The sequence below is a fragment of the Oncorhynchus gorbuscha genome, linkage group LG25 (genome assembly GCF_021184085.1).
Source record: "Oncorhynchus gorbuscha isolate QuinsamMale2020 ecotype Even-year linkage group LG25, OgorEven_v1.0, whole genome shotgun sequence".
Taxonomy (NCBI): domain Eukaryota; kingdom Metazoa; phylum Chordata; class Actinopteri; order Salmoniformes; family Salmonidae; genus Oncorhynchus; species Oncorhynchus gorbuscha.
The window spans coordinates 27,191,910-27,214,760 of NC_060197.1; the positions used below are offsets into that span (position 1 = coordinate 27,191,910).

Below are 22,851 nucleotides of genomic sequence, written 5' to 3' on the forward strand. Positions count from 1 at the left end.
TTATCTTTTTAAATACATCAACTTTATTCTTTCATGGCGTAACAAAACAAGAGTGATCACAACAACAAACATCTATAAGGGAACATGTATTGTGTAGTGTATTGACTGAAAATGCTACTACACCCCCCTCCTCATATACACCAGATAACAAGGGATAACTTTAAGAAATTACAGAGCCTATTAAACACAAATATAAAAACAATTAAGGGCGAACACATTTAACACATGTAGATTGTCTGATTTGATAAAGAAAACAGGTTTAATTCCACTTAGCTATGTGAAATACAGAGACTGATTGTACTAGATATTCTAATTTGATGGGAATATTCATTTACAGTGACTAACTATTGACAGTAAACAGTGACTAACTATACTTCTTACTAAGAGATTAGGTTGCAACAAGACTGAGTGCTCAGAGAGGATGGTGAGGGGGTTGGGGGAGGGAGGGCAGGTTAGTGAGTGATAGATGGATTATTTTGTTACATTTTTATTAGATTTATTTAACCTTTATTTATCTATGCAAGGAATAGAAGGCAGTTGATGGTAAAAGCTATACAGCAATGTAGGCACTTGCAATTGATTCATAGCGTATAATTATTATTATTATTAACTTAATTAAAACAAGTCATTTTCAATCCCTCCATGTCAGATGGGAAAAATACATTTAATGGTCTTTGTCGACCCCTATGGGTATTGTTAAAGCCAGGCTGGGTGAAATGGGCTGAATTGTTTACGTGAGCTTTGCTGCCCCCTATAGGTTTACTCAGAAAACATATTCAACACAACATAGGGGCATGCAGTGGAAAGGCATGGGCAGTTGGATAACGTCTATCATTGTAGTACTAATGACAATTTAAAAAAATAGTACCTGTTTCAATGCATTTCAGATGCATTAACTAACTAGACTGGAGGTATGCTCAACAGAGATCTGATCACATTAGCCTTGCTAAAATAACCACTGTCCATTTCCTAATTTCATCCTCCTTTTGGACCAAAACATCTTGAATGGTCAGGGATAGTTTGGAGTGGATGATGAATTCCAATATATGTGGCACTGTCTTTTTGTTTGAGTGTGTGTGTGTCGCATTGCCTGGTCTAGTCAAATCCTTGCCAGTCACTCTGTTCAGAGTCATACTCCAGCTCCACTCCCACACAACGCACTCCTTCCAACAACATGGGTGTACCATGGTGACGGTCTGGAAAACAGAGAGAGAGAGAGAAACAGAAAATAAAAGGAGAGAGAAAGAGATAAAATACCATTAGGTTATTTATCAGAAAGGGGTTAGTCTACAACATCAGACCAGTGCCAGTCCTCTATTACAATGTGTTGCTAGTAAAGTAGAGCGAGAGAGAGGGTCAGTAAAGCCCAAAAGGATTTAAGCTGTGTGATCTGTTTCCCGGCCCCGGCCCAGTCACAAACACACACAACATCCCCTTCCCTCCTCTGCCTGCCTACAGACGTTCATGTTCACCTCCTCACTCTGTACCTACGTCCCAAAATCACACGCTATTCCCTAATGTAGGGCACTACTTTTGACCAGGGCCCATAGGGCTCTGGTCAAAAGTAGTACACCAAATAGGTAGTAGGGTGCCATTTGTGATATTGCATGTGAATACGAACGCTCCCATCTACCCATCTAACAAGCTACCCATTTATGTGCGGTTCACTATGTTTTACTCAAGTTATCACATTATTGAAGTCATCGGTGATGCTTAACCCATGCTGTCCAGACTCACCAGGAGGTGGCAACAGCACATGAATACATAATTGTTAAGGAGCAGTATCAGACTCCTAGGCGCTAGCTTCTTAAGGTATAGGGGACGCTTGCGTCTCACTTGGCCAAATGCCAGGGAAAATTCAGCGTGGCAAATTCAAATAAAATTATATAAAAATCAAACTTTCATTAAAATCACACATGTAAGATACTAAATTAAAGCTACACCCGTTGTGAATCCAGCCATCATGTCAGATTTTAAAAAGGCTTTTCGGCGAAAGCATAAGAAGCTATTATCTGATGATAGCACAACAGTAAACAAAGAGAGTAGCATATTTCAACCCTGCAGGCGCTACACAAAACGCAGAAATAAAATATAAAAACATGCCTTACCTTTGACGAGCTTCTTTTGTTGGCACTCCAATATGTCCCATAAACATCACAATTGGTCCTTTTTTTTCGATTCATTCCGTCCATATATATCCAAAATGTACATTTATTTGGCGCGTTTGATCCAGAAAAAAACGGCTTCCAATTTGTGAAACATCACTACAAAATATCTCAAAACTTGCCCGTAAACGTTGCCAAAACATTTCAAACTACTTTTGCAATACAACTTTAAGTGATTTTAAACGATTTTAAACGATAATAAACAATCAAATTGAAGACGGGTCTGTGTTCAATACAGGAAGATAACAAACCAACGCTACTTTTCAAGTCTTGCGCAACTCTCAGTGTTACCCAGTTCCTAGATGGCCATACTTCTTCATTGCACAAAGGAATAACCTCAACCAAATTGAAAATACTGGTGACATCCAGTGGAAGCGGTAGGTATTGAAAACAAGTGCCTAATAAATATGGTTTCTCAATGAGATTTCACTGAACAGACAGAGACTTAAAAAAAATGAACGGTTAGTCCTCAGGGTTTTGCCTGCTACGTAAGTTATGTTATACTCACAGACATGATTCAAACAGTGTTAGAAACCTCAGTGTGTTTTCTATCAAAATCTACTAATAATATGCATATCTTATATTCTTAGCACGAGTAACAAGAAGTTGAAATTGGGCATGCTATTTATCCAAAAGTGAAAATGCTGCCCCCTACTCCTCTGCCTGCCTACAGGCGTTCATGTTCGCCTCCCCACTCTGTACCTACGTCCCAAAATCACGCCCTATTCCCTATGTAGGGCACTACTTTTGACCAGGGCCCATAGGGCTCTGGTCAAAAGTAGTACACAGAGTAGGTAGTACGGTGTCATTTGTGATATTGCATGTGAATACGAATGCTCCCATCTATCCATCTAACAAGCTCCCCATTTATGTGCGGTTCACTTCATTTTACTCAAGTTATCACATTATTGAAGTCACCAGTGATGCTTAGCCCATGCTGTTCAGACTCACCAGGAGGTGGCAACAGCACACTACTACATAAATTGTTCTCAACCTATTATCCAAACATGAATTGTTAAGGAGCAGTATCCGACTCCTAGGCACTAGACTGTTACTCAATTCAACAACACTACACCATTGCCTTGCCTTGTTTGGGAAGACAATGACTAGTTGGCTACATTAAAACTAAACTGACACACCCAGAAATAACTGATATTTCAGTTGAATTGTTCAACTGACCATGTATCCCATTCCCATTTCTTATTTAGAAATTACATTATTAGAGAAAGAAGGGAGGTGGTTTTCAGCACTTGTGTACACAGGAAATTATGAGGGTTCACTGTACAGCGTGGTTCTCAAACCTCTTCTCAGGGACCGCAGACATTTCCCAATTTAAATTACCCCTTCAGAGCAACATACAGCAAGATACAACACAAGTACTCATTTTTAGGACGGACAGAAGGTTTGTAATCGTTCCAAGATGGCGTAGCAGTCGGCCGTGTGTTGTGTTTGCCTTATCCCATGTAAATAGACGTTTATTTTTTCTCGCATACATTTTAAACTCACTTTTTATCTATGAACTAAATATACTTTCCTGCAACCCACCTCACCCAATTTGGTACAGATCTGATATTTTTATTCCTTATAACTGGAACCTCCATCAGGAGCTAGCCAGCTAACTTGCTACTAGCCTTTGTTAGCCACGGCTAGAGGTCTTCACCTCTTAGCTCGGACACCGCCAGAGCATATCGGACAGGTTCTCCCTACCACATCACCAGATTCCTGCCACTCTGGATCATTACACCGGATCACTGCAGTTAGCTAGCTGCTACCGATTGGCTACTGTTAGCTAACGCCTCTGTCCCGAAGCAAGCACCAGTTAGACTTGAGCTAGCCACGAGCTAGGCCCATATACTAGCTAATTCTAGGGCTACAATACCTCTTTTGCCAATTGGTTTGGACCCTTGTTTCTGGACCCCTTAGCTTTCTAAGCGTCATGTCTCCCACTTGCCTAACCTAGTACTGACCACTTGAACGGCTCCCTATCTCACCTATTGCTGTTCTTTGGACCCTATGATCACTAGGCAACACAGCTGATGCTCCCTGGACTGTTCCAATAACACGGTACCCCATTTTGTTTATCTGTCGGCCCCAGCCTCGAACTCAGGTCCTGTATGTACCCAACTGACCCGCTCTGCCCATTCATCGCCATTTACCCGTTGTTGTCTTAGCTCTCCCGAATCAACATCTGTGACCGCTTTATGCCTCTCTCTAATGTCAATATGCCCGGTCTAGTCCTTATTGTGTTATTTCACTATAGAGCCCTCAGTCCCGCTCACCTTGCCTTAGATAGCTCTTTTGTCCCACCCCCCACACATCCTCACCTGGCTTAACACACTCCGCCAACCCTGATGTCCTAGCCTTGTCTGAATCTTGGCTTAGGAAGGCCACCAAAAACTCTGAAATTTCCATCACCAACTACAACATTTTCCACCAAGATAGAACTGCCAAAGGGGGCGGGGTCACAATCTACTGCAGAGTTCCGTCATGCTATCCAGGTCTGTGCCCAAACAGTTTGAGCTTCTACTAAAAAGCCACCGTACCAGAAATAAGTCTCTCACTGTTACCGCTTGCTATAGGCCCCCCTCAGCCCCCAGTTGTGCCCTGGACTCCATATGCAAATTGATTGCCCCCCACTTATCTTCAGAGTTCGTACTGTTAGGTGACCTAAACTGGGATATGTTTAACACTCCGGCAGTCCTACAATCTAAACTAGATGCCCTCAATCTCACACAGATTATCAATGAACCTACCCCAAATCTGTAAACACAGGTACCCTCATAGATTTCATCCTGACCAACCTACCCTCTAAATACACCTCTGCTGTCTTCAACCAGGATCTCAGCGATCACTGTCTTATTGCCTGCATCCGTAATGGGTCCGCGGTCAAACGACCACCCCTCATCACTGTCAAATGCTCACTAAAACACTTCAGCGAGCAGGCCTTTCTAATCGACCTGGCCTGGGTATCCTGGAAGGATATTGACCTCACCCCGTCAGTAGAGGATGCCTGGTTATTCTTTAAAAGTGCTTTCCTCACCATCTTAAATAAGCATGCCCCATTCAAAAAAACGTAGAACTAAGAACAGATATAGCCCTTGGTTCACTCTTGACTTGACTGCCCTTGACCAGCAAAAAACATCCTGTGGTGTACTGCATTAGCATTGAATAGACCCCGCAATATGCTATTTTTATGGGAAGTCAGGAACCAATATACACAGTTTGTCAGGGAAGCAAAGGCTAGCTTTTTCAAACAGAAATTTGCATCCTGTAGCACAAATTCCAAAAAGTTTTGTAAAACTAAAGTCCATGGAGAATAAGACCACCTCCTCCCAGCTGCCTACTGCACTGAGGCTAGGAAACACTGTCACCACCGATAAATCCACGATAATTGAGAATTTCAAGAAGCATTTTTCTACGGCTGGCCTTGCTTTCCACCAGGCCATGCTCTCCTTCCAGACTCACATTAAGCATCTCCAATCCAAAATTAAATCTAGAATTGGCTTCCTATTTCGCAACAAAGCCTCCTTCACTCATGCTGCTAAACATACCCTCGTAAAACTGACTATCCTACCAATCCTTGACTTCGTCAATGTTATTTACAAAATAGCCTCCAACACTCTACTCAGCAAATTAGATGTAGTCTATCACAGTGCCATCGGTTTTGTCAGCAAAGCCCCATATACTACCCACCACTGTGACCAATGTGATCCTCTCGTTGGCTGGCCCTTGCTTCATATTCGTCGCCAAACCCACTGGCTCCAGGTCATCTATAAGTCTTCGCTAGGTAAAGCCCCGCCTTATGTCAGCTCACTGGTCACCATAGCAACACCCACCTGTAGCATGGACTCCAGCAGATATATTTCACTGGCCATCCCCAAAGCCAACTCCTCCTTTGGTTGCCTTTCCTTCCAGTTCTCTGCTGCCAATGACTGGAACGAATTGCAAAAATCACTGAAGCTGGAAACGCATCTCCCTCCCCAACTTTAAGCATCAGCTGTCAGAGAAGCTTACCGATCACTGCACCTGTACACAGCCCATCTGTAAATTACCCACCCAACTATCTCATCCCCATATTGTTATTTATTTTTGATCATTTGCACCCCAGTATCACTACTTTCACATCATTATCTGTACATCTATCGCTCCAGTGTTAATGCTAAATTGTAATTATTTCATCACTATGGCCTATTTATTGCCTTACCTCCCTAATCTTACTACATTTGCACACACTGTATACTGATTTTTATATTGTGTTATTGACTGTACGTTTGTTTATCCCATGTGTAACACTGTGGTTTTTGTCGCACTGCTTTGCTTTATCTTGGCCAGGTCGCAGTTGTAAATGAGAACTTGTTCTCAATCTGGCCTACCTGGTTAAATAAAGGTGAAAAAAAAGAAAAAAAAGGGGTGACTATACAAGTTTTAGTTGCATGAAAAGTGTGCAGGTGATCAGATCTCACAACGCCTGGAGAAGTGTTTAACATACCCATCTCTCAGGAACCACACTGACATGATACAGAAATCTTCTGAGATCTACACATGCTCACATCTCAAAGTACTGCTATATCATTTTGGTCACTAAACACTTTTCCAGGCATTGCGAGATCTCCTGCACAGTGTGACTGCAATGAAGACAACGTGGAACAAATTGGTTTTGTTATCATGGCTGTAACTGTAGACTTACCTGCTGCGGGGTGAAGTTCCCCTTGGTACAGATCTAGGATCAGGTCATCCCTTCCTCAATCCCAATCTTATCCAAAACAGAGTCTAGGGACAATTTCCCCCTACACTTACCCATGACGCGGGCTTGAACCTTGACCCCCACACAGACTTCCTCCTGGCTCTCACTGACCAGCATCAGCTCCTCACATAGCACGCCCTCCTGGTGGGCCATGTACTCACACGTCACTCTCAGACCACCTGGGGAGGGGAGGAAGAGGGGAGGAAGGGAGAGCGAGAGAGAGAAATATACTTGTTATGACTGCAATAATTGTATTGTTTGTTGACTTTTCCCTCTATATTTTTTCTGTATTTCTCACTTCTTACACTCAATTAAGTATGGTTGTTTCTCTTGAATGGGTAGAGTGGACAGAGATGCCAGACTCACAGGGCCAGGGGAGCAAAATGTCAACCAGAGTGTAAAAACTCTCTGGGGTCAAGCACATTAAATGCAGCTGGCCAACACTACAAATAACACACACACACAAAAGTAGAAGGTCATGGTATCCCAGCAGATGGTGAAATGGAATTCCACAACAAACTAAAGTCAACACTAGAACAAACCACTGTAGTGAATAAGTGGTAATAAAAACCCTCATTACGAACTACAGAAACCCCCTGGGGGATGTTGGCCACCTTTCAGTGTTTCCTGTACATATTAGATGTCCGGCTACTATAAAGAATGACTGATATGAAGGTCCGGTCAACTGGAGAAAGATCAGTGGATTTCAAAAGGGTTTGGATTACGTTTGGGTGTAGGGAAAAGGCTGTATCTGGGGGTTGGGCTGACAGCTACAGTAAAACCGAAGCGTGGGCTAGTAGGTCGAAGTAGCTGGGGCTGGAGTTAGATGGACGGGTGGGACTGGGACAAGGGCTGAGGCCGGCTTGACCAAGACTCTGACATACCCTCTGCTACAGGAGTGATATTGGTGATGCAGATGTGCTGGTTGGGTACAGGAGCTGGACACACAGCCTTCCCCAGTGACGGAACCTCAGGGAGGTCGAAGACAATCTCATACTTGTGCTGGGTCTTCAGAAAACCAACCTGAGGATGGGGGGATGGACAGGAGACAGAAAAAAAGACTAATTCAGTCACCATATACACAAATGCCAAGGAAATGCATTTTCACGCAATAAAAGATAGAGCTACCCTGCAAAGAAGCTTCCTGTTTTGAACATGCACATCCTTAAGTTTCATCTGATGACAAAAATTGCTACAAAAAGAAACATGCTTTTCTCTCTCTGATAAACATCCTTTCTGGTTCATGTAATTTCATAAAAATGACAAATGCAATTTAACAGCAGCAAGAAAGAGTGAAGATAAAACAAAATATACAAATAAAAATGGCGAGCAAGCAAAAAAAGCTGCAAGAGAAGAGATGAGGGAGAAAAGAGCAAGCCAGAGGAGCCAAAAGATAACCCTCAGCACTTCCAGGGAGTCTTGAATGCCTCAAACAAGCAACCCAAGCCTCAAATGCCCATCTAGCAACGTCAAACAAAACACAGAACAAGTGAAGGAGATCAAGAGGGAAGAGTGTGAAAGAAACAACAAAACAAACCCAGTGCTTTGATTATACAGCTATGCAACGTATCGTCCATCTCCAACCACCCCACACACTACAGCCCACCACATCTGATCGACACAATCCCCGGTTGCCAGTCTGGCTACGGTTGGTCTACCCCCCCCCTGTTTCCATGGCAACCGTGAGGTTCCTAGTGGGTAGATGAGAACTTCCGACGCATGGCACATTCAACCCTGCCGTCTGTCTGGTGGACCCCGCTTCGCACACCAGGGCAGTGAAATAAAAGGACGGTCAGAAAAGCACAGTCATACTGCCCAGGCCTACTGTTACTGTTCTGCAGAGACTACAGAGGTTCTCTGATCCACTTCAATGCCTGGTTCCACATCTACTTGTGCTGTATAGCCAACTTGGCAATATGCAGCACAAACAGATCTGTGACCAGGCTAATGGCTCCTAAAACAGTAAAAAAAAAATGGGGCTAGCTACTAGCGAAGTGTAGACTAGTTTAGTTTACTAGGATCCCTCTTAGCTTGTTGCTCATGCAGCAGCTACTCTTCCTAGGGTCCACTAGCTATGGAGCCCAGGAAGTGTAGCTGAGTTTCTTGGACAGGTCACATGGTCAGGATAAACTCAGGGCCCTAACGTGAACAGTTGATGGTTGGAGGGCTATGGGAGCAGGAAGTAAGGAGAGATCTATCTGGCATAAGTGGAACTGAACCTTAAAAACAGAGACTGGAAATGAGAAGAGATGAGAGAAAAGCCTGTCTCCTCCCCTTAGTTGTCATACAGGGTCGTAGTTAAAAAATGGCAACACTGGCTGTATTGACTTTTACAAGTAAAGAAGAGTGACTGTGGGACCACTAGAGAGTTCGAAGGGGTAAGTTTCAGAGTATCCTGGCTCTCTGGGTGTGCCGTTTATGCCAACTGTTATGGTCATTGTCACGTCAGACATGTTAAATTTGCCAATCCAAAAAAACAAACAAAAAAACCCCCACCTTGACCATGAAGTTCCCATCGGGCTGAGGGATCACCATGACGACAGAGTCGTGGAGCTTCTCGTCAAAATGGACATGGGAGGGGGTGCCGGCGGCAGCAATAGCGGTGGTTGGCTCTTCTGAGAAACTGACGGCTCCCGCCTTTGCCGCAGAGCCTGAGGAGAGAACAGCTACCTCAGTATACATAAACAACAGCGTTGACACACACACCTTCAGTCACAGTACACACACACACAAATCACACACTAATTGCAAGGCCCTCTGGTCCAACAGTTCACTATGCAAGCGATTTTCTTATGCCCGTGACACTCAGGAATAAGTCACAAAAATTAAATGGTTTTCTTTACAAGAGAGAAGAACTGGGCAACTTGAATGTTTTGATTGTAATCGCAACTTATTTTCTGCCTGTCTGGGGTGCGTGTCATTCTGGTGCCTTCAAATGTCTGGGAAACTCGGATCCCTCTTCCACAGAACAAAAATATCAACGCAACATGTTGATATAAATGCTGAGATAATATATTTCAGAAATGTCCCATATGCACAAAAAGCTTATCTCAAATGTTGTGCACAAATTTGTTTACATCCATGTTAGTGAGCATTTATGCTTTACCAAGATAATCCATCCCCCTGACAGCTGTGGCATATCAAGGAATTGATTAAACAGCACGATCATTACACAGGTGCACTGTGTGCTGGGGACAACAAAAGGCCAATCTAAAATGTGCAGTTGTCACAAAACAGGGCCACAGATGTCTCAAGGGAGGATACAATTGGAATACTGACTGCAGGAACGTCCACCAGAGCTGTTGTCAGAGAATTTAGTGTTAATTTCTCTACCATAAGCCACCTCCAACGTCAGTTTAGAGAATTTGGCAGTATGTCCAACCGGCCTCACAACCGCAGACCACGTGTATGGCATTGTGTGGGCGAGCGGCTTGTTGATGTCAACGTTGTGAACAGAGTGCCCCACAATGGAATTTTATCAATGGCAATTTGAATACGCAGAGATAACATGACGAGATTCTAAGGCCCATTGTCATGCCATTCATCCGCAGCAATCACCTCATGTTTCATGATAATGCACAGCCCCATGTCGCAAGGATCTGTACACAATAAATGAAAGATGAAAACGTCCCAGTTCTTCATTTGCCTGCATACGCACCAGAGCAAGATTATGGTAACTTCTCAAAGTTCCCCGGTTTTTCAGAAATCCTGGTTGGAGGATTCCCGGAATTCCTGCTTATACTCTAGTGATTTCAATCTTCCCATTTCTGGAAAACCGGGGAATTTGGGGAAAGTTGCAGTACAGAAGAACAACAGAACTGTTATGGAAGTGTGATGTATAAGATGCGTAACTCTTGCGATGTCCCAATCATCTCTCCTTCCTCCGAAAAGTGTACACTTGTTCCCTTCACTGATTTGAAAGGAAATTACTGGTATAAAAATATGGTTGAAACTCCCTCTACCCCATGCCTCGACCAACCCAATGCTCTAAGATTTGTGGGAGCTAATAAATGTGTACACTTCAGGAGAAAGGATAAATTATTGGAACGCACCCTCTGAGTAGCTCTGTAGCTCTGTGTCCACTCCAGTAAGAAGCCTAGCTACTAGGCTACACTAAGTTTGTGGATTCAGACAATACCAAGAGATCCACAGCCTTTCAAACAAGACAGTTTGGTTAATCCAAATTCTCTGGACACCAGCCCAGAGCATTTAAGTGAGCCTGCCTTGGGACTATTCCATTGTGCCAGTCGATGTCCTTCCAGGACTCTCTCTCTCGCTCCATTCTACATCCCAGACACATAAAAAATACATTGAGATGAAACCAAATAGAAAGTCTCTCATTCAGTCTGTAGCTTAAATTAATCAAAGTGAGGACAAAGACCCAGGGAGAGCTGAGCTGGGTGTGCAGAAACTAAGACCCAATCTCCTCTGGGACGGGGGTATTAATGACAGTGACCCGTCTCCCAGCTGGTGTTCTCTTGCTGTGTTTCTATGAGGTTCCCTGAACAATTCCTGATTATGTGTCATGTGCATCATATTCATTCACACAGACACACACTTCAGGCTTAATTCAATCAAGTCCACATTGTGGTTTTTCCCAAAACTAGAATCCCTTCAAATTACACACATCCAAAGACTAACTGGATTAATTGTAGTTCTCAGACTAAAGACGTAGTATGTGTGCATTGTAAACAAAGACATTGCATACGTAAACATCGCCATTTAGGGGTTGGATTGAATTCCAGGTCTTATTCTCTTGTCTCATGTTGCCTGTACCCTTCCTGATTATCACTTCTTTAAATTACACACTTACTAAGTATTTCTATACTGTAGTGCTGTTATAACATAGGAGAGTGGGAGAGCCTTTACCATCTCCATGCCAATACCTCCCGTGTTGTTGCCACAAAGCCTCCGAAATCACAAATAACAAACTATTACAGGTTTGAGTACTGTGTGCTGTTCGGTCAGTGAAAAGCCTGATTTTTGGGGGCTTTGATTTGATAGCAAACTTAAGAGCAGTGATTGAGCCCATAGGCCTCTAGTCAGAGTAGCACACTAAGTACCCCTAACAGTACATATTTTTGGTGTGGCCCCAGATAAGCGCACCTGATTCTACTTGTCAACTAATCATCAAGCCCTTGACAAGTTGAATCAGGTGTTTTTGCCTGGGGTTACAACAAAAGTGTGTGCTGTTTGGGGTACTCGAAGACCGGCGTTGGGAAACCGCATTTCCAGTACCATTTCGAAAACAGACAGTATAAGGGAGACTGATGGGAGCCTGATCCAGACATCGACAATGTCTGCCAACCCGAAGAAGAATAAAGAAACGTAGTAAAGGATTTAGGCTAAGGTTAAGGTTCACTCAGCTGCACCATGTTTTGAATTTGAACACACCATTTCTTGCAATGAACACCACATAATAGGGAAAACCCACAAATATCAGCAACAAAACAAGGATGATACTTACTCTTCCTAGCAGTAGCCATGCCAGGGTCAATCCTACACAGAATCCACCCGTCACAGCCTGGTCATCTATGGCCCAGCCTCAAAACAACCCTGAGAAAGAGAGACAGAGGATAAAGGACAGGATTCAATGACAAAGTATGAAAGCTGCCTCCCAAGTGGTGCAGTGGTCTAAGGCCACTAGAGATCCTGGTTCGAGTCCAGACTCTGTTGCAGCCGGCCGTGACCGGGAGACCCATGGGGCGGCGCATAATTGGCACAGTGTTGTCCGGGTTAGGGGAGGGTTTGGCCGGTAGGGATGTTCTTGTTCCATCGCACACTAGCGACTCTTGTGGCCGGCCGGGCGCAATGCACGCCGACACGGTCGCCAGGTGTACGGTGCTTCCCCCCGACACATTGGTACGGCTGGCTTCCGGGTTAAGCGAGCAGTGTGTCAAAGAAGCAGCGCGGCATGGCTGTGGTTGTGTTTTTCAGAGAAGAATGTAAATAGCGAGAATCCGTAGTTGATAAAGCCATTTTGGACGTATTAATTAATGATATATACCCATTGATTCTTGAAGAATATACATTTAAAATGCCTCATAAGCATAATAAACTGTCGTACCCCATCAGAACCCAAAATATGCACTTGTTTTACACCAATGGTGTTCAAACAATGTAAATGTAAAACGCAGTATAGCAGCAAAACGAGGGCCGGGACAATGCCAGTATCGCGGCAAGGAAACAAAACACAAAGCGGATTGAACTTTAGTTAAAACAGCCCTAATTTATTTATTTTCCAAGCTTATAGCACGCAATATTTTTCATACAGCATGTTATTAAAAGGACCAAAGAGTTTAGTCTCCTTTGTGTGTGAATTTTGGCATCTAAAAAAAAAAATATTGCGATAGTACTCAAAACATGGTTAGAACTATAATTTTTATATCGTGGATGGTCACTCCTTGCGTCCATAGCTCAGTCTATCAATTTAAGAGTGATCACATTTGTCCCATACCTCAGCTTTTTACCAAAACTAAGGGGTGCCGCTTTGTTATTGGTAAGGACTCTAGCTTTAAACACAAGTATGGAGGGCAAGAAAGAAAGAGCTAAAGGAAGAAAGGAAAAGGTGACGCAACAGTCATGAAATCAGGAAATAAATGCTTCTCAAAGACAAGCTAATATTTGTCTTTAATAAATCCTCGCCCCAGGTTACTAATTCTGCAGGTCAAACAACAGCACCCAGCTGTGTGTGCCAGGCTCCATCTCCAAGGGACTGTGACTTGAATTAAAGAAAAACAAACATTCAAAGAGGATTACATGTACACCGAGGAGATTCAGATGGTTAATTACTACATTTTTCAGGGAAACTTCTCACAGGTTTCTGTAAAAGAAAGCACAAAATATTACCCGAACAAAGGACGCAGCACTCTTAGTGATTGAAGGACGCAGCACTCTTAGTGATTGAAGGACGCAGCACTCTTAGTGATTGAAGGACGCAGCACTCTTAGTGATTGAAGGACGCAGCACTCTTAGTGATTGAAGGACGCAGCACTCTTAGTGCACTCTTAGTGATTGAAGGACGCAGCACTCTTAGTGATTGAAGGACGCAGCACTCTTAGTGATTGAAGGACGCACTCAGCACTCTTAGTGATTGAAGGACGCAGCACTCTTAGTGATTGAAGGACGCAGCACTCTTAGTGATTGAAGGACGCAGCACTCTTAGTGATTGAAGGACGCAGCACTCTTAGTGATTGAAGGACGCAGCACTCTTAGTGATTGAAGGACGCAGCACTCTTAGTGATTGAAGGACGCAGCACTCTTAGTGATTGAAGGACGCAGCACTCTTAGTGATTGAAGGACGCAGCACTCTTAGTGATTGAAGGACGCAGCACTCTTAGTGATTGAAGGACGCAGCACTCTTAGTGATTGAAGGACGCAGCACTCTTAGTGATTGAAGGACGCAGCACTCTTAGTGATTGAAGGACGCAGCACTCTTAGTGATTGAAGGACGCAGCACTCTTAGTGATTGAAGGACGCAGCACTCTTAGTGATTGAAGGACGCAGCACTCTTAGTGATTGAAGGACGCAGCACTCTTAGTGATTGAAGGACGCAGCACTCTTAGTGATTGAAGGACGCAGCACTCTTAGTGATTGAAGGACGCAGCACTCTTAGTGATTGAAATTACGTCAAGTGAGGGTAATAGGGGGGTGCTGACATACTATGAAAATTAACAAATTGCTCTGACTAACTGTAGAACCACCAGCCTGAAAATAACTTCGGTAGGTTGAGGTGACCAATGACTAGTTTGTTTCACCATATTGCTTTTGCCTATTCTGTTGTTTCAGATCAGTCAGTAGCTACAGCAAGAGGTTGTTGCATTGTCCATTGGGATTAGCCCCTATTGGACGAGTACCATAACAAGATGTGCTTATACAATGCACCTCTAAAAAATAAATAAGCATTGAATAATGGATTGTGTGAGTGATCTACATCGAACATTTTATATGCTATAGGCTGTGTCTTCTGGCTAAGCTATTTTTATCATGGCAACAGAGGCCTGATACGTTCTAAAATGACTTGACTGCACCCTCACGAATTTAACCATGTGAACAGTGAGAAATAGTAACTCTGTCAGAAGTAAAGGGATCAAAAACCGCTGGAGGTTTGAACCCGGTTGTCATTTGGTTCAAAGATCCTGGGAAAGAAACGATTGAACACACAGACACTCCCTCCTTTTTATCCTGCAAAGAAGGAAGAAGCATCCATGAGGGAGGTGACTAAAGCAAGTTATTATTTTTTTTACAACCAAATCTAAATTTATGTAAATGGAATGTTATACAAGGGTTCAGACACCTTTTTTGTGATTTCACATGAGAAACTTACCCCAAACAGCAAATCCCTTCCTCATCCTTATTGTGTAGTATGGGGGCTCGAAAAAAACATGAACAAAGGCCCAAATACGGCCTTTTAGAAACGCAAAGCTCTCAGTATAGGGATGCAGGTCTTAAGATGTTGTACACATGAAATTGTGTCCTTACAAATTTGATCTGCAATGTTACATTCCCTTTTGCACTACTTGAGCCATTTCCCTTATCCAGCTATTCCATTCTCCGTGTAGCTACAGGTAACTGACAAAATAAAGGAAACACCAACATAAAGTGTCTTAATAGTGCGTTGGGCCAGAACAGCTTCGATGCGCCATGGCATAGATTCTACAAGTGTCTGAAACTCCCTGTGTGGAAGCACCCCATGCTTTCAATATACTTTGTATCCCTCGTTTACTTAAGTGTTTCCTTCGTTTTGGCAGTTACCTGTAGAATGGACGGATCGATAATCGCTCGAGTCACAACAAAATGGAATATTACACTGCGGATTAAGTTCAGAATGACACAGTTTCATGTGTACAACAGCTAAAGACCTGCATAACAATTTATTTTTCCTTCATAACAAAAACGGAAGATTCTCAACTAGAAGTCACTTAAAGTTAGCTAGCTTGCTAGCCTAGCTGGGCAAGTTAGCATTACTATCCCCTACTGAACTTTGAAAGCCATCAGCTAAATCATATAGCTATCTTTTGGTATTACACACAGTCAAACAATTTCACCTATGCCATGGTAGTCACTGCTAGACTGGTAGCTACCGTCAGCAGAGTAAACATGTTTGTTTGTTCATTCTATCTTTGACTGACGTTAGCTAACTTAATGTTACCAAATAAAGAGCATCTCAATTTGGTAGCCATCTCTTCCACCTTGTCTGGAAAACACTCAGGTACTAAAAATAGAATTGTGGATATAGCTAAATCACTCTGTGTGTTGGTAGCAATGATGAATGTGTATAACATTGTCTGTGGTTAGTTAGTTGGTTCTCAGAGTCTCAAGTTGGCTAGCAATGTTGCTGCTAATTTAGTGATGCTAGTTAGCTAAACAGCAAGCTGACAATATTGAAATGTCCATGTTAGCTATGCTTAGTCTAAGACATACAACAATGCACAATTTAACCACCCCACTAATTGTGTATTGTTGTGTATTTTGTTGTAGGTGGTACTGAATCTGATTCCACAAACATGCGCTTCCAACCCCTAGTGCTGCACAAGGTGGAGGTATATTGGTCAAAATATTTACAAGCTGATGATGGTTAAGATGACACAATTTACAGTAAACACAGAATAAACATGAAATGGTAGTGTTTCTATTGCTGAGTTATGTTATGGGGTTACAGGTGGATAGAGGTAGCATGAGGACCAGAGTACACAAGCATGAGGGAGCGGACATACCTTGCGGTTATGGAGCACATAAAGATTGTGGGACAGAAACTAGCAAGAGACACGGAAAGGTGGAAAATCAAGACTACAGCCATGAAGCAAATCACCTCATTATTCTCTCTGCAGATTCTCAAAACGCAATACAAAGACATGTCTACAGAAATCCCCTGTAAAGGGCTGCTATTGACAAGAATGATCTGTCAAAGTCATTGGCTGGGGGAGGTTTACAGAGTACTTTGAGATTACGTTTTTTTTTTGTACACACCTACTCATTCAAGGCTTTGTCTTTATTTGTCATATTTTCTACATTGTAGAATAATAGTGAAGACATCAAAACTATGACATAACACATATGGAATCATGTAGTAACCCAAAAAAGTTAAACAAATCTAAATATATTTGAGATTCTTCAAAGTAGCCACCCTTTGCCTTGACACCTTTGCACACTCCTGGCATCCTCTCAATCAGCTTCACAAGGAATGCTTTTCCAACCGTCTTGAAGGAATTCCCACATATGCGGAGCACTTGTTTGCTGCTTGTCCTTCACTCTGCAGTCAAACTCATCCCAAACCATCTCAATTGGGTTGAGGTCGGGTGATTGTGGAGGACAGATATCCCTTACACAGCCTGGAGGTGTGTTTTGGATCATTGTCCTGTTGAAAAACAAATGAGTGGGACTAAGCGCAAACCACATGGGATGGCGTATCACTGCAGAATGTGGTAGCCATGCTGGTTAAGTGTGCCTTGAATTCTATGAATTCTAAATTAATCACAGACAGTGTCACCAGCAAAGCACCCCCCACCTCCATGCTACACAGTGGGAACCACACATGCAGAGATCATTCGTTCACCTACTCTGCCTCACAAAGACACAGCGGTTGAGAACAAAAATCTCAAATTTGGACTCATCACACCAACAGACAGATGTCCACTGGTCTAATGTCAATTTCTCATGTTTCTTGGTCCAGGCAAGTCTCTTATTATTATTGGTGTCCTTTAGTAGTGGTTTCTTTGGAGCAATTTTACCATGAAGGCATGATTCACGCAGTCTCCTCTGAACAGTTGATGTTGAGATGTGTCTGTTACTTGAACTCTGTGAAACATCTATTTGGGCTGCAATTTCTGAGGCTGGTAACTCTAATGAACTTATACTCTGCAGCAGAGGTAACTCTGGGTCTTCCTTTCCTGTGGCGGTCCTCATGAGAGCCAGTTTCATTATAGTGCTTGATGGTTTTTGCGACTGGACTCGAAGAAACTTTCAAAGTCCGTGAAATTTTCCGGATTGACGGACCTTCATGTCTTAAAGTAACAATGGACTGTTAGAAGGAAAGCAATTCCACAAATTGACTTTTAACAAGGCACACCTGTTAATTGAAATGCATTCCAGGTGACTACTTTATGAAGCTGGTTGAGAGAATGCCAAGAGCTGTCATCAAGGCAAAGGGTGGCTATATGAAGAATCTCAAATATAAACTATATTTAGATTTGTTTAAGATTTATTTGGTTACTACATGATTCCATATGTGTTATTTCATAGTTTTGATGTCTTCACTATTATTCTACAATGTAGAAAATAGTAAAAATAAAGAAAAACCCTGGAAAGAGTAGGTGTGTCCAATCCTTTGACTGGTACGGTACCTATGCGAGTAAGGCATCTCAACTCTGGCATACTTAAGAAACAAGTGCAGGCACAATCTCAATGCTGAGCATGACCTCAGGTTGCGCTGTCAAATGCAGATAGTCTGGGTAGCCATTTGATTAATTGTTCAGCGGTCTTATGGCTTGGGGTAGAAAAAGGAGCCTTTTGGACCTAGACTTGTTGCTTACCATGAGGTAGCAGAGACTAGGGTGGCTGGAGTCTGGACATTTGTAGGGCCTTCCTCTGAGACCACCTGGTATAGAGATCCTGGATGGCAGAAAGCTTGGCCCCAGGGATGTACTGAGCCATACGCACTACCTTCGGCAGTGCCTTGTGGTTGGGTGCCAGGCAGTGATGCAACCAGTCATGATGCTCTCGATTGTGCAGCCGTATAACTTTGAGGGTCTGAGGACCCATGCTGATCACCAGTTCTCTTAGCTACAGATTGTACTATAAAAAATATTTTCCTAAGCATGCCTGATAGACATGGCTGTAGGTATCCACTGTCTGCTTACGTACCTAGACTAATTTGTATCGCCTGGTTACTGTGCAAAGGTTGAGAGTTATGCCATATTTCTTTCTATTAGGCAAGATATGTCCTCATGTTGATGTTATGCTGGCACGGTTCAACTGTTGTTCAAACTGTACAATAGAGTATACAGACAATACTGTGTGGTGCCTGGTCTTCTTGGAGTTGATTCTAGATACAGATATATAATTCCTTTCCCTGCCTGTAATTGTAGCAGAACTGAATCCTGTGAATTGTGTCCATCTCGAGGGATTATACATTATTATGTTGGATTTAAAGCAGATAACTCAAGAGGAGTTTAATAGCAGTTCATAATAGACACAGCTTTACAAGTATTCCCTGAACTTACTGTATGTTTCTTTGGAATGGCAATTTCTTTATGACCACCTCTCCCATAATCTGCTGATCACCAGTTCTCTTAGCTACAGATTGTTACACCAGACCATGCTGGAGGATGTTGCAGGCAGCAGAACGTTCTCCACGGCGTTTCCAGACTCTGTCACATCTGTCATATGTGCTCAGTGTGAACCTGCTTTCATCTGTGAAGAGCACAGGGCGCCAGTGGCGAATTTGCCAATCTTGGTGTTCTCTGGCAAATGCCAAACGTCCTGCACGGTGTTAGGCTATAAGCACAACCCCCACCTGTGGACGTCGGGCCCTCATACCACCCTCATGGAGTCTGTTTCTGACGGTTTGAGCAGACACATGCACATTTGTGGCCTGCTGGAGGTCATTTTGCAGGGCTCTGGCAGTGCTCCTCCTGCTCCTCCTTGCACAAAGGCGGAGGTAGCGGTCCTGCTGCTGGGTTGTTGCCCTCCTACGGCCTCCTCCACGTCTCCTGATGTACTGGCCTATCTCCTGGTAGCGCCTCCATGCTCTGGACACTACGCTGACAGACACAGCAAACCTTCTCGCCACAGCTCACATTGATGTGCCATCCTGGATGAGCTGCACTACCTGAGCCACTTGTGTGGGTTGTAGACTCCGTCTCATGCTACCACTAGAGTGAAAGCACCGCCAGCATTCAAAAGTGACCAAAACATCAGCCAGGAAACATAGGAACTGAGAAGTGGTCTGTGGTCACCACCTGCAGAACCACTCCTTTATTGGGGGTGTCTTACTAATTGCCTATAATTTCCACCTGTTGTCTATTCCAGGAAACATAGGAACTGCTTCCATCACGTGGACTGGGACATGTTTCGTATTGCGTCAGATGGGAATATTGACGAATACGCTGATTCGGTGTGCGAGTTCATTAGAACGTGCGTCGAAGATGTCGTTCCCATAGCAACGATAAAAACATTCCCTAACCAGAAACCGTGGATTGATGGCAGCATTCGCGTGAAACTGAAAGCGCGAACCACTGCTTTTAATCAGGGCAAGGTGTCTGGCAACATGACTGAATACAAACAGTGCAGCTATTCCCTCCGTAAGGCTATTAAACAAGCTAAGCGTCAGTACAGAGACAAAGTGGAATCTCAATTCAATGGCTCAGACACAAGAGGCATGTGGCAGGGTCTACAGTCAATCACGGACTACAAGATGAAATCCAGCCCAGTCACGGACCAGGATGTCTTGCTCCCAGGCAGACTAAATAACTTTTTGCCCGCTTTGAGGACAATACAGTGCCACTGACACGGCCTGCAACGGAAACATGCGGTCTCTCCTTCACTGCAGCCGAGGTGAGTAAGACATTTAAACGTGTTAACCCTCGCAAGGCTGCAGGCCCAGACGGCATCCCCAGCCGCGCCCTCAGAGCATGCGCAGACCAGCTGGCCGGTGTGTTTACGGACATATTCAATCAATCCCTATACCAGTCTGCTGTTCCCACATGCTTCAAGAGGGCCACCATTGTTCCTGTTCCCAAGAAAGCTAAGGTAACTGAGCTAAACGACTACCGCCCCGTAGCACTCACTTCCGTCATCATGAAGTGCTTTGAGAGACTAGTCAAGGACCATATCACCTCCACCCTACCTGACACCCTAGACCCACTCCAATTTGCTTACCGCCCAAATAGGTCCACAGACGATGCAACCTCAACCACACTGCACACTGCCCTAACCCACCTGGACAAGAGGAATACCTATGTGAGAATGCTGTTCATCGACTACAGCTCGGCATTCAACACCATAGTACCCTCCAAGCTCGTCATCAAGCTCGAGACCCTGGGTCTCGACCCCGCCCTGTGCAACTGGGTACTGGACTTCCTGACGGGCCGCCCCCAGGTGGTGAGGGTAGGCAACAACATCTCCTCCCCACTGATCCTCAACACGGGGGCCCCACAAGGGTGCGTTCTGAGCCCTCTCCTGTACTCCCTGTTCACCCACGACTGTGTGGCCACGCACGCCTCCAACTCAATCATCAAGTTTGCGGACGACACAACAGTGGTAGGCTTGATTACCAACAACGACGAGACGGCCTACAGGGAGGAGGTGAGGGCCCTCGGAGTGTGGTGTCAGGAAAATAACCTCACACTCAACGTCAACAAAACTAAGGAGATGATTGTGGACTTCAGGAAACAGCAGAGGGAACACCCCCTATCCACATCGATGGAACAGTAGTGGAGAGGGTAGCTAGTTTTAAGTTCCTCGGCATACACATCACAGACAAACTGAATTGGTCCACTCACACTGACAGCGTCGTGAAGAAGGCGCAGCAGCGCCTATTCAACCTCAGGAGGCTGAAGAAATTCGGCTTGTCACCAAAAGCACTCACAAACTTCTACAGATGCACAATCGAGAGCATCCTGGCGGGCTGTATCACCGCCTGGTACGGCAACTGCTCCGCCCTCAACCGTAAGGCTCTCCAGAGGGTAGTGAGGACTGCACAACGCATCACGGGGGCAAACTACCTGCCCTCCAGGACACCTACACCACCCGTTGTTACAGGAAGGCCATAAAGATCGTCAAGGACATCAACCACCCGAACCACTGCCTGTTCACCCCGCTATCATCCAGAAGGCGAGGTCAGTACAGGTGCATCAAAGCTGGGACCGAGAGACTGAAAAACAGCTTCTATCTCAAGGCCATCAGACTGTTAAACAGCCACCACTAACACTGAGTGGCTGCTGCCAACACACTGTCATTGACACTGACCCAACTCCAGCCATTTTAATAATGGGAATTGATGGGAAATGATGTAAATATATCACTAGCCACTTTAAACAATGCTACCTTATATAATGTTACTTACCCTACATTATTCATCTCATATGCATATGTATATACTGTACTCTACATCATCGACTGCATCCTTATGTAACACATGTATCACTAGCCACTTTAACTATGCCACTTTGTTTACTTTGTCTACACACTCATCTCATATGTATATACTGTACTCGATACCATCTACTGTATGCTGCTCTGTACCATCACTCATTCATATATCCTTATGTACATGTTCCTTATCCCCTTACACTGTGTATAAGACAGTAGTTTTGGAATTGTTAGTTAGATTACTTGTTGGTTATCACTGCATTGTCGGAACTAGAAGCACAAGCATTTCGCTACACTCGCATTAACATCTGCTAACCATGTGTATGTGACAAATAAAATTTGATTTGATTTGATTTGCACAACAGCATGTGAAATTTATTGTCAATCAGTGTTGCTTCCTAAGTGGACAGTTTGATTTCACAGAAGTGTGATTGACTTGGAGTTACATTGTTGTTTAAGTGTTCCCTTTATTTTTTTGAGCAGTGTAGATCAAAACAAATCGAAATGAAATACCCAGTGGTGGAAGAAGTACCAAACGGTCATACTTGAGTAAAGATTAGCTTAATAAACTCAGCAAAAAAAAGAAATGTCCCTTTTTCAGGACCATGTCTTTCAAAGATAATTTGTAAAATTCCAAATAACCTCACATATCTTCATTGTAAAGGGTTTCAACACTTTCTCATGCTTGTTCAATGAACCATAAACAATTAATGAACGTGCACCTGTGGAATGGTCATTAAGACACTAACAGCTTACAGACGGTAGACAATTAAGGTCACAGTTATGAAAACATAGGACACTAAAGGGGCATTTCTTCTGACTCTGAAAAAAAACAAAAGAAGATGCCAGGGT

General features: G+C 43.7%; 1 protein-coding gene across 1 annotated transcript in view; it reads right to left on the bottom strand.

The window, feature by feature from the left end:
* The window catches only part of LOC124014561 (UPF0687 protein C20orf27 homolog), a 33,967-nt gene continuing 11,116 nt past the window's right edge, over nt 1-22,851 (bottom strand). Inside the window, exons 2-6 of the mRNA XM_046329708.1 lie at nt 12,377-12,465; nt 9,406-9,560; nt 7,794-7,932; nt 6,963-7,088; nt 1-1,196 (exon numbers count right to left, since the gene is read on the bottom strand). Of these exons, the coding sequence (XP_046185664.1) occupies nt 1,096-1,196; nt 6,963-7,088; nt 7,794-7,932; nt 9,406-9,560; nt 12,377-12,395 (540 nt within the window). The 5' untranslated portion in view covers nt 12,396-12,465 and the 3' untranslated portion in view covers nt 1-1,095. The remainder of the gene's footprint in view (nt 1,197-6,962; nt 7,089-7,793; nt 7,933-9,405; nt 9,561-12,376; nt 12,466-22,851) is intronic.